The sequence below is a fragment of the Hipposideros armiger genome, unplaced genomic scaffold, assembly GCF_001890085.2.
Source record: "Hipposideros armiger isolate ML-2016 unplaced genomic scaffold, ASM189008v1 scaffold_84, whole genome shotgun sequence".
NCBI classification, from domain to species: Eukaryota; Metazoa; Chordata; class Mammalia; order Chiroptera; family Hipposideridae; genus Hipposideros; species Hipposideros armiger.
This window is the reverse complement of record NW_017731434.1, coordinates 689,121-702,084: the sequence shown is the minus strand read 5'-3', so window position 1 is coordinate 702,084 and position 12,964 is coordinate 689,121. Positions and strand designations below refer to the sequence as shown.

Here is a 12,964-nt window from a genome sequence, read left to right as displayed (position 1 = left end):
CTAGAAACTATTTCCTCCCATTTTATATACTTGGCTAACATGTAATTTATTTTGTCTCATTTTATCATAGCATTTCAGAGTTCATTCTTCCGGTTTGTAGATGAGAGAAATGAGAGGAAGGCAGAGGTATAGGTCTCCAAGGTCACACCTGCAGCCCTGTGCAGGGTCAAGAGCAGACCCCAGCTCCCTGACTAAGTGCAGGAACTTTGCTTAGAACTATCCAGCCCCAGGTAGCTATTCTTAGCAGCAAAGGGTTTACTACCGTTTACACATAATATGAGTGGTGTGAAACTGCTAATGAGAGTGGCATAGATACATGCACTTATATTTTAAACATATAACTTTCAACTATTCATTTAGAAGAATTGCTGAAATTAGCTAGAGTCTAAAATTGGAATTAACATAAAGAAAGTCTGCCTGGGTCTCAGCTCACACTGCATTCAACAAAATGCATAGGTAATGTCTATTTGACGGCTGGAAACCATGGTACAAACACATGAAAAAAGAAGGTTAGGCTGACTGATTTGCTGGGAAACGATCTACACTCTGTGATAAAAGTGTAAAACCAAAGATTATGGGAGAATGTTACCTGGTTAAGTGTTATTTTGCATACGTATTGATCCTGGGTCTGGCTTTGTGTTATGACATTGGACAGTCTTGAATAATAGGATGGAATAAGGGCTTAAATAATTGAATTCTGTCCACACAATAATTTTGTCTCAGCTTGTCCTTGATTGCCAGGAAAGTAATTATTCAAAATTGAAAAGCTCAGTGGCTCAGAGTTGACTTGTGGTTCAGCAATCTTAGCAATTTAGCTGAACTGAAAAGAATCTGCCCTTTTTACGAATCAAAGCTGCGTAAGATCAGTGAAATGTGAATAATTTTTTAGAAGATTTCTGTTTTTTTTTTTTCTTAAAAAAACGTTTAACATTATGCTTGGAGCAGTAAACTCATTAAAAATGTGGCATTCATTAGTTTGTCTTGCTTTTGCATGAAAAATAACAATAAAATTAATTATTTAGTAATGTGGGAAGTGCATCTTTTATTCTCATAGTAATTCATGGTGTTTTGTGGTTAGATTTTAGACATCAAGCCACATGTTGATTGTTTAATACGTATACCTATGAAGTTACTGAATATTTCTGCTATTTGTAAGGAATATACAATAGTTCTTCACAGGCATTTTGATTTATCATGTTCATCATTTCAAGCAAGGCAATTTTTGGCCTCCTGGGTTCACGTGGATACGAAGAATAAAATAACTTTTTTTCTGGTCCCCTCATAATCTCTTCCTTTTCTACCCCATTTTCTAGTATTTCTATAACCTGATCCTGTTGTACCTATTTGTGCATTCTGCATTACTCCCCTCTCCCCACCCCCCCAATGCTTTATTCTTGTCTTTTTGTGTGCTATTTCCTTTGTCTGCAATAAGACAACAGATTCTAATTAAAAATAGCATTTAAATTAAAATCTTACCCATCTTTTAAGATTCAGATTAAGGCCGTGAAGCTTTCTCAGCTGAATTTCTATTCTGTGTTCCCTCTTCCTCTTGACGATTACAGCTCTTATTCTGTACTTAGAACCCAAAGCATTTGATTGTATCACCACTTATGTTAAGTGTTTTTTATTTCTCTTTTATTTGTTACTATATATTGATTTTTTTTTAGTTTTTAAAAATATCTTTCATTGAGGTATAACTTACATTTTATAAAAGTCATCCATCGTACATGTACAATTCACTGATTTTTAGGAATTTTATAGAGTTTTGAAGCCATTATTACAAACCAGTTTTAGAACATCTCCACCACTTCTAAAATTTCCCTTGTGCCCATTGGCAGTTAATCTTCACTCTCAGAGCCAGCCCCAGGCAACCACTGACCTGCTTTCAGTCTCTACAGATTTGCCTTTCCCGGACATTTCGTAGAAAATAAATCATATAATAGGTAGTATTTTGTGTCTTGCTTCTTTCACTTAGCATAATGTTTTTGAGAATCATCCATTTTTTAGCATCTGTCAATAGTTGCTCCCTTATATCACTGATTATATATTTTCCATTACATGGATATACCATGTTTTATTTATCCATCCCCAGCTGATGGACATTTGTATTGTTTCCACTTTTAGGACTATTGTAAATCATGCTGTTATGAATATACAGATACAAGTTTTTGTGTAGACATCTGTTTTCATTTCTCTTGAGTACGTTCCTAGCACACGGCTTCTTTTTACTGAGTATGGGTGACACTTTCCTGTTTCCTAACATGTCTTGATTTTTTATTGAAAATCAAACATTTTAGATCATGTATTAGAGCAACTGTGGATTCTGGATTCTGATTTTTCCCTCTTGAAGGTTATTATTCTTGCTGTTTTTGTTGTGGTTTGTTTGTTTAGTAACTTACCTGGAACAAGTTTGTGAAATTATCTCCTTTCTCCTTAGTATACAGCCAGTAATGTCTCTGCTCAGATTTAAAAAAAAAAATCTCTTTTTATTTTTTAGGCTAGTCTCTTAGGGTTGTGTCTGTGTTTTCATAGTTAATGATGATCCAGTGATTTATCAGAGGTTATAGTAAAAAAAACTCTGAGCCAGTAAAAGCCTCCACTTTCTGACAGTGGATCTATTTGTGGGTGTATTAATTTCCGGGGATTAGTATAAAAAATTTCCCCCAAATCAGTGGCTTAAAACAATAGAAATGTATCCTCTCACAGTTCTGGAGACCAGAAGTCTAAAATCAAGGTGTTAGCAGGTTCATGCTCCCTCTAAGAGCTCTAGGGGAGAACCTTTCCTTGCCTCTTCCAACTTTTGGTGAGTCCCAGCAATCTTTGGCATTCCTTGGTTTGTAGCTCCATCATTCCAATCTCTGCTTCTGCCTTTATATGTCATTCTTCTCTATTTTTCTCACTGTGTGTACTTTCCTCTTCTTATAAGGGAATCAGTCATGGGATTTAGGACAAAACAAATCCAGGATGATCTCATCTTGATCCTTTCACTAATTATATCTGCAAAGACCCTGTTTCCAAATAGGGTCACATCCTGTGGTTCTGGGTAGTCATGAGTTTTTAGAGGACAATGGTCAACCCACTATAGTAGGTTCAGGAGTACGTTCCAAGTTCAGGCAGTTTTCAAGTCTGCTCCAACTTTGATTTTCCACCAGGCTCTCTTGTGTTCCCTTTGTTCATGGGTACAAGCTTCTAGTTGGCCAGGGATGTATGAATAGGTTGGGCTTACTCCAATGGATGCCACTTCCAATTAGCTGAGGATATAGAGAGAGCCAACTGGATGTGTTGATGAAGGGAAATTTTCCCCGTTTCTCTTTTGGTTCTTTGGGCTGGTTGAATAATTAAAATGACATATGACAGATTCACAGCAGAAAATCAAATCTAACACATTCAATATACACAAGGAATCTACACAAACATAAGAGGTCCCAAAGACAGTTAGGCAAGATGAGGTATACAGAGGGTGCCAAAAAAATGTATGCACATTTTAAGAAAGGAAAAAAACTGCATTAAAATTGTAATAGTTGTTGGAAATAAAATCGATCATTCCCAAAAACATCTTTTGAGCAAACGTCATACTATACATTGCTACCGTAATTCAATTCAACTTTGAAAAGTAATAATATATAGATAACATCTCTTAAAATGTGTGTACATTTTTTTTTTGGCACCCCTGGTACATGCCATTCTGGACTAAAGAGAAGGAGGTAGAAGTCTGGAACTTCAGAGGAAAGCAAGGCGCTTCACATAGAGATAAAAAGAGCTAATATTTGTAAATAAATGTTTGCTGGGCCATGTAGAAACAATGGGACAGAAAGAAAACTTTGAGTAAATGGATCCTCCCTGTCTATCACGCCTAGTTCATATTAAACTATAGTTACATCTAATGAATCATAGCTCCTTTTATTGAGCAGATCCTCTCAATTCCTTTAGGCAGTTAGGGGGTAGGTCAAAGATTCTTCCTGAGTATTTTATTTCCTAAAAATAATCAGCTTAAAATAATACTTATGCCAAAGAGACACATTTTGGTATTGCAAATTTTGCTCCCCTGCAAATGCACCTATGATTGCCTTTTTGCCTGTATCTCCCTGTTCAATTTCTGACTAGGATACTGGCCTGTTGCCTGCCCTAATTAGAACTACAGTTTCAGGCTAGCAGAACCTCTGGCCTTCCACGTTAGCTCGCCTCTGAGATTGCTACTTATTAGTGGTAATGCCACTGGCCAAGGCACTTTTTTTTTTTTGTCTTCTGTTTTTCGCATCAGCCAGTGCCCACTGACAGTGAAGCTCCTGGTTATTTATGGCCTGCCCTACCCCATTAGAACTAAAGTGATGAAACAGTGGCAGGTGAGAGGGATGCGAGCAGCCCCAGGCAAGGAGGCCTCAGATGTCCACTGTTCTTACCAAAAGTTCAGTAATTTTTCATGAGTAACTGCTGCTCAGTTTATTTTAAGCCTTTTGTCCATTTTCAGACACAAAATTTTAAAGGGAGAGGATTTTAGTGACCTCTCTCCAGGAGGTGGATATTTTCATAGTATCGCTCCTGCTAAATTATAACTTCTTGAAGGAGGAGACCACATTTGGTATTTCTTCAGTATGTCTTTTTCTCTGTAGTGCCTAAAATAGTGCTTCCCATTGTCATTCAACAACGAATAACTACATTTTATAAATATGACGGAATGCTTTCTAATATTGTACATTACGTAATCTTTAAGGCTTCTCTGTTAAGTGGGTGGACAGGTCACCCCCTCCACCTCACTCCCTCATCCACTCCTCCTGCCATCTTCATTTCAAAGATGTGAGTTCTAAAATGCAAATTTCTAGTCTATTTATTTCCTACTACTCCACGAAGAAACCATCAAGTCAGGGTTGGGCAGTGTTGCTAACGTTTAAAAAATAAAATTACAAAATAATTAACATGAAAAGAAAAGCAGAGAGTGTCAATTCTTGTTCAATAAGTTTGAAAAAAAAATGAAACAAATGGAATAATAGGTGGATGGATTCTTTAGTCACACGAGTACCAAAAGGAAGGGCAGTCACATCTAGAAGGTGATGTCCTGTGAACATTCTCAGCATTTCCTTGGCTGTACTGTCTTCCTGGACTGGGTACTTTGAGAGTTACGGGGTGTGATGGTGCAGCAGAATGGATCATGTCACGTGAATGCCTCATTCCATTTTCTGTAATGAAAGCAGTCCAACTAGCTTTCTAGTCACCGCTTAAGGAGTCCATATATCATAAAGACAAATGGATTTTAAAATCGAATGCAGTTTAATATCCCCAGACACTATCTTTTCAATTTTCTCTTTCCTAGTTTAATTTTACATCACTAATACTAAGGTATAAATTATGAATTGCCTTTTTGGTAAGTCTATTTGTTAGTACAAGTCGCATCTGATTTAGATTTCCTTTTACAGACATAATGTGGCATAAGCATAGTATTTCAAGATGATTGTGAAAGAAATAAGTTAAAATAACAATTCACTAATTATTCATTGGGGTCCTCCTATGCTCATTGTCCTGGGCTCTGGGGAAACAAAGATAAGACCAGTTTCAGCTGTCATGGATTTCCCAAACGTGCAGGGCAGCACACCTGTAGATCAGGGTTCTCAAAGTGTGGTTCCTGGGCTAACAGTGTAAGTGGAGCCTGGCAACTTGATAGAAATGCAAATTCTTGGGCCGTACTAAATCAGAAACTGAGTTTTAATAAGCTCTCCAGGCGATTCTCATGCACACTAAAGTTTGAGAAGCTGGTATAGACATTTTAATATATTGTAGTGAGTGCAACAATAGGGAATGTGTACATAGCAGTGAAGCAGAAATTATTAACTCTATTATTGGTAGAAGTGGAAGGGTCCAGGAAGGCTTCTTTTGCAGGAAGTGACATTAGAAGTCTCTCAGGAGAAGCGGGTTTCTGAGTCACTCTGTAGAATATGGCTTTTCAGGCTTAGGGTTTGGGACCTCTAAGGTGAGAAACTTGCAAAGAGCCTTAAAAAGACTTGGAATGATTAAAACCTATTAATTGTATGCAATGGTGTTTAATTTATTGGTAGAAAAAGAATGGGTCTCAAATTCAGATAGAATGGAGAAACGGTTGGAGATGGAATAAATCTGTCTCATCCATATATGAATTAGGATGTTTCAAGTCACAACTAAAAATACACATTTATCTAAAAGCATTACTGAGATCATAGTAGCCTTTTGTCATACACTTTTAAAATAGATGACAGTAAGATAGAGGCATAGAATCCAGAGAGATGTTTGGGTTCAAATACTAACTCTCCTACTTACTGTATGATTTGGGGTAAATTGCTGAACTTCTGTAAGCCTTAATTTCTGCATCTAGAAACTAGCGATGATACTATTCCCACTTCATGTGGTTGTTGAGACGTAACATATCCAAGATAATCAAGCATAATACCTGGCCGTAGTAAGTGCTCATATAATGTTAGTTATTATTATTGTTATTATTTACAAATAAAATAATTTAATAAAGCCTTGGAGTCTTTTTTATAAATAAAAGTAATAGAATGTGTTTTTTTTAATGACCAGAATAATGTGCTCATGTTAAAAAGGTGATCTAGACCATAATATTATACTTATCTAATAGAAAAATGTGATTTAGAACTTGTTAGTCCAAAGTCAGTTGCTTTCACTAATGTATTTCCTTCTTAATTGTAGAGACCTTTCAGTTTATCTCCAAAAGGCACCACGGTTTTCCCTTCAGTCTCACCTTTTTCCTGAATGGGATGCAGGTGAACAGGTTAAGCTCCTGCTGTGAATATAAGCATCGGAAAGGTTCCAGACTTGGAGGCAAACGAGGCTACTTTGGGTTTGTGTGTGTGGAGAGATCATCCCCTTGCTACAAGTATGGAAACAAATGTCCTTTGGTAGAGGGCAAGTTTTGCTACCTTTTTTTGCTTTGTGCTTTTACTGATGCATTTCTCTGCACGATGTGTTAAGAAAGATAGATATCTTTGTAGATAAGCCTAAAATATCTAAGTTAAAAGTTATTATAACCCTGTATATAGTATATAGTATTTGAAATTATAAGATATAAATTAGACTTCCAAGTGTATTGTATAATGGGGATAAAAGCTGGCGACGCTTCAAATTCTGTTCCTCTCTCTGCACCTTCTTTTCCTTGTCATGCTTTAAGTTCTTTCTGAAGTGAAGGTGCAGTGTTGTTATTGGTTTTTCTTTCTTTTTCTCATTCCTCTTGGTAACTGGTTTTGGGCTGAGCCCCAAAGCATGTGCAAGCATCTGGCTTATATGGTTGGCTATTATAGGTTATGCATTTTACGACGTGCCTGCATATGGTGTGGCTCAGCTATCATTCCTATGTCCCTCGTTTCAATCTCAGGCATAACAAAATGCATGATAGAAGGACAGCTTTGACTTTTGTTTATTAGCTTTCCTATTGGACATTCTGTTTGAGATCGGGAGACTTGCTTGCATGCTTTCTTTAATTTGTTTCTGAAAGTACTCATGAAGAATTGACTATATGCCAAGCTAGAACAAAGGAGTGAACCAACCAAAGTACCTGCCTCCATGGAGCTGATCATAATGGAGGAAGGGCAAATAACATCCCAATAAACCCATTAATATAAGTCAGATGGTAATAAGCATGATAAACACAAAGTAGGGTGAGGGAGATATAGGTAGTGAGGGGAGATAAGGTCAGAGGGTGGAGTTATTTTGTATTGGATGGTTAGGAAAGGCCTCTCTGATAGATGTCTTTTGAGCAGAAAACAGACAAAATATCTCCTTCTCCAGATAGTTTTACAGGAAAAGGAAAAGTGTATAGAAATGGTATGAGGCAGGAGCATGCTTGGGGTGCCTAGCGAGTGTAGCCAGAGCAAAAGTAAGGAATGGGACAATGATAGAAGATGAGGTCAGAGAGACAGTGGGGCCAAGTCCTGTAGAGTCCTAAGGGCATTGCAAGGAGTTTGACTTATTCTGAGAGGGATGCAAAGCTTCTAAAGTGGGTTTTGGACAATGAGCTGTCATGACTTGACAGTAACTCCTGTGGGAAAAATAAACTAGGGAGGTAGGGGGAAGGGTAGAAACTACTTTAATCCAGAGAAGAGAGAATGGTAGAAAGAGAAGTGATTGTGTTCTAGATGTATTTTGAAGGTAGAGTTTACAGAATTTATCGATGAATGGGATGCAGGACATGAGATAAAGAGTAGTCAAAGATGATTAAAAAATTTTTGGCCTGAACAACTGGAAAGATGTCTAGTTAATGTGTACGAAGATGGAGAAGACTGGGAGAAAAAACAAACAAACAGGTTTGGGAGTGGAATGAAGGGATTTTTGTTTTAGACACATTAAGTTTGAGGCATCTATTGCTTCTGGTAAGAGGTGCAAGCTGGAAATATAAATTAGAGAATGGTTTGTAGAGAGATAGAATTTAAAGTCTTGAGATGGGGTGAGATTGCTGAGAATTGAATGCACATAGAGAGATGCCTGAGTAATGAGGCCTAGGTCACTCCAGTTCAAAAATGGGGGAGATAAAGAGGAACCAGCAAAATGCTTAAGAAGGAAGGCCAGTGATTAGAAAGAAGGCAATGATCAACAGGGTTGAATGTGTGGATAGGCGAAGTGAAGGAAAAAGGAGGACTGAGCATGATTAGGTAATGTGTCAGTTATTGGTGATCTTGGCACAGGTAACAGTGGAGTGGTAGGAATGCATGCTTGATTGGAGTGGGTTTAAGGCATAATTGGAAAACAGCTAAGGCCAGAGAATATAGATCACTCTTTTAAAAGAGTATTGCTATAAAGGATCATAATTGGGTGGCTGCCAGGAGGAAGGATGTAGGGCTCAAAGGGGGCTTTTTATTTTTTAAGATAATATAATAATGGTTATATGCTGATAGGATTGATACTCTAGAGGAGAAAAAAAAACCAGATCAAGCAAAAAAAAAAATGATCAAGAGAAATTGCAAAGTGCTTGAGTAAACTAGAGGGAATGGGATTCAAAGCTCAAATGGAGGTATTATTAGCCTTCCTTAGAGGAGAGGAAACATTATAGTAACAGGTGGAGAGATAGTATGTAGGATAGAGAGAGAGATAGGTAGGTGGATGTGTTTCAACCAACTGCAAGTTCTCTGCTGATTGTTTCTTTTCTTTTTTTTTTTTAGTCAAACAAGAATTGTAACAGCTATATTTGATGTCAGAGGGGTAGTAGATTGCGGGGTTATCACTTTGTGAGGGGTATAAATGTCTAACTATTACATTGTTTTATATACTTGAAGCTAAAAATATTGATTAAAAATGTATCAGATTAAGGCTAGGGAGGAGGGATTTGAAGGTCTTAGGAGAGAGACAAGTGTGAAAGAGTCATCTAAAAAGTGGGAGTGTTCAGCCGGCCGAGTGGCTCAGTTGGTTAAGAGCTCGCTCAAGAATGCAAGCTCTGAGCAACAGCGGTTCGAGTCCCGACCCGAGCTGAGCTGCTGCTGAGCTGCCAACAGGTGGCAGGATGGCTCAGTTAAAAAAAAAATAAGTGGGAGCGTAAATAGCCTCAGGCAATATAATAGAGGTACCCAGCTGCACTTTGGACCCACCTGAAGTTGCTTTCCTGTTCCAACTCAAATATGTTTCCTTCATATTTGCGGGCAAGTCATTTAACATGTGTCCATTTAACTATCAGGAAAACTAATGAGCTTATACATAGCCTTCCATGTGCAAACACGTTGTAACCTTTGGGAGTTGCTCTCTAAATCCAAGCCATAAATGTTCGGTCCTGAATACTTTCTGTGGAGGTTTACTAATCAGTGCCACAATCTAATTGATGGCAGGTACTCTCCTATCCCACACTTCCTAGCCTCTGTGCAGGTCTTTATACAATTTCTTTTGGTCCCTTCTAGCTTCTTTCTTTGAACTTTTCAAATAATAATAACAAAATAGTTGTGATATTAAAGAGTAAGTCCTGTAGCCCTCAACCCAAAGGCACAGCTCTTATAGAACATTAGTTTTCTTTAATTTTACTTTTTAAACAATTTTAATTTTTTAAACCTTTTGACTCCCTTCACCCATTTACAATTTTTTGTTGGCTACATATTCATTTCTTCAAACGAAATCTGTGAATGTCCAAAGTAGAACAGTGTGGTGCCATCTGATGTCTCCCTGCTGCAGACCAGGTAGAAGTGGAGGTAGACTAGTTTTAATGGGGCAGGGATGGGGGGATGGGTGCTGGAGCCTGGCCTGTTTGGCCCCACCCCACTTGACACCGCTGATTCTTTCAGAAGTACCAATAAGGCAGAGCTCCAATGAAAGCTGAGAACTACCCCTAAGGAGACTGACATCACTTCCAATATTCTGTAACCATTTTTTTTTTCTTTTTGGTCACATCCGTAATAATGCCTTAGTTATTTTAAGGGCTGTCCATCAATTCTTCCAATTTGTTAAAAATGAAATTAATTTTAATTCATTTAAAAATAGTGGTTTCTGGAACTTTTATTATGATAAAATAAAGCAGTAGGGAATTCCAGGTCTACAAATAGTTAGGAATGGCCTGTTTAAGGTGCTCAGAAAACAAGAAAAGCTCAGACGTGGTCACTTCCAAAGTGTGGCGGGTCCGCAATGGTCCTTACCCCTCAATTATGGGAACTGTTTGAAGATACACGGTGGTTATTTTCAGTTACTAGAGTCAAACAGAGGAAGAAGAATTGCCTAAGCAAATAGGTAGAATGCAGACAGCTTTGAGCTTCAGTAGTCAGAATCAACACCTCAAATTATACTTGGAAGTCAACTAGGTAGTCGGTGATGAGGAGAGCACAGATGTTACTCACTTTGTTTGTCCAATTCCCTGAAGCAGATGGGCAATAAAAAGTCTGTGCATGCAGTAGGGAGGTATCCAAGCATCTACACAGCCACAACATAAACTTAAAGTAACAGCATATCAGAGGTTCCGAATCAATGGATTTGGTGTTGCCATTGATAAGCGAAGAACAGCTTGAACAGAAGGCAATATGGGTAATCATATTCTGTGAAGATTCATGATACCTTTATCCCAAGCAAAGCAGTGTGCTAAGCTCATCATCATTACAGTCCAAAAGTATTTATCATGCGTAATATGGGTGAAGTAAGTGTATTCTTATTATCTCATTTTTTACAGCCTGATAGTTACTCTGAGTGTAGATGCTTTTAGCTATATTGTATGGGGAGATATTGAAAAGATTAGTGACAACTAAGTTCTCGTATTTGCTTCTTGGGAGAATTAATTCCTATGCTATTTCTAGACTGGAGATGGCTGAAATTCAGCAAAATCTTTAGTTTAAGAAACTGCCATTGAGTTTGATTCACGTTGAGGCAGTTTTCAAATTTTGCGTATTATTTCTATTCTAGGACTAACAAGTCTTGACTGCATTTTGATCTGTGTTCACCTGCCCACTCTAATTGATTCAGATCCCCGATAATGATAGTCATGTAACCTATAGAGAAGGAGATGTGTATTTCTAGAAGAGGAGTGTGGAGACACATAGGTGCCAGGCCCCTTTCCTAGATTGTGGATCGTCTCTAGACTTTGGTGAAAACTTCTGCAGACTCTGTTAGTTTCTGGTGGGGAGTGTGAGCACTTCCCCTGATGGTAAGCCAAGCAGTGTAATATTTGTCTGTGTAGCTAGTCATCGGAGAGGGCGATACCTGACAATCTAACAACATTTTTGTACTTCACTGTGAGGTGATGGAGTCTGACAGTTCCAAGCTGGAATCCAGCTCCATCCCTAACCTGCTGGGTGAGCTTGGGCACAACCAGGCCAAAAATATGCTTTAAGGCACAAATTTTAGTTTTAGACTATAGTTCTTAGTTGCTTTCTTTTCTTGTTTATTATTGAAGGCAAAATTATGAAGAATTGTGTTTATATACAAGGTTTTAGTATGAATAAAGAAAAAATATTTTATTTTTAATTAACTATGTGCACTATACTAAAATATTTCTTGCAACATTTCTTACAAGAATAAGAGATAAGTGATTTAAAAAGCTTTGAGGCTCCACTGTACCATATATAAGTTAATAAACACCTTACGTTAATATTTTTCATAGGTGCATTATTGCAATGGGCCTTGACAAAAAACCAACTTCACCAAAACCTAAGAAACAAAAGAGTGTTGAGAAAAGAGAGGAACCGGAGAAGAGCAAAGGGAAACTGAGGAAGGATAGAGCATACATGATACCAAGAAGGAATGAGATGGAAGGGAGCAGAGCCTCTGCTTCAGTCATTTTTTCAGCTGAAGAGGAAAATGCAGAGGTCGAAGAAGTGAGAACTGCTGTAGAAGAAATGGAACGTAGAGGACAATATGCTTGGGAAGATGACCAGGAAAATACATTTAAATATGGTAATGGATAACACAGGGTTGTTTTTGTTGTTGCTATTGTTCTTTTGCTTAAGTCTTTAAACTGTGATTATTAAAATCTGGAAAAATATCCATTAAGTGTTATTACTCAGTTATGGTGTTTAGGCAATTCTGTTACATGTCAGGAATCCCTGACCACCTTCCTCCAAGGCTTTGCATGAAGTCTTGTGTCACCTGCCTTAGAGGAGGGCAGGCCTAACCCCAGAGAGGTTGAAGGTGCTTGTGGGTGAAACGGGGGAAGGGGAGTTTATGTCTGTGTGAGCCAGCAGCTCTATTCACTTCTGCAGAGAGAGAGAGAGAGAGACCATGCTAAGCAAATATAATTTTGCCTATTTTTAAAAATATTTGAATGTACTTGCTTTGGTGAAATTGATGCTTTGGCATCAGGTAGTCACAATCTATATGATTATATGGTGGTAGAGTATTCCATATCTAGAAACAGTTGACATAGGCTTGGGAGCCTGGAGGCTTATCTGTCTGCCTTTCTTGTTTTCTTATTCTTCCCCTCCCCTCCCATCTCCTCCCCTTTTCTCCCTTCCTGTCCCAGCCTTTTCCCTCCCCTTCCATCTTCCCTCCCCTTCCCTTCCCTTCCCTTCCCTTCCCTTCCCGCCTC

At 38.1% G+C, this 12,964-nt stretch overlaps 1 protein-coding gene across 2 annotated transcripts in view; it reads left to right on the top strand.

Moving 5' to 3' along the window:
• Positions 1 to 12,964, top strand: part of ERICH3 (glutamate rich 3) — a 101,500-nt gene that overhangs the window by 54,809 nt on the left and 33,727 nt on the right. For both annotated transcript variants that reach the window (XM_019644053.1, XM_019644052.1), the window contains 2 exons: positions 6,676 to 6,862; positions 12,041 to 12,333. In XM_019644053.1, the coding sequence (XP_019499598.1) occupies positions 6,676 to 6,862; positions 12,041 to 12,333 (480 nt within the window). The remainder of the gene's footprint in view (positions 1 to 6,675; positions 6,863 to 12,040; positions 12,334 to 12,964) is intronic.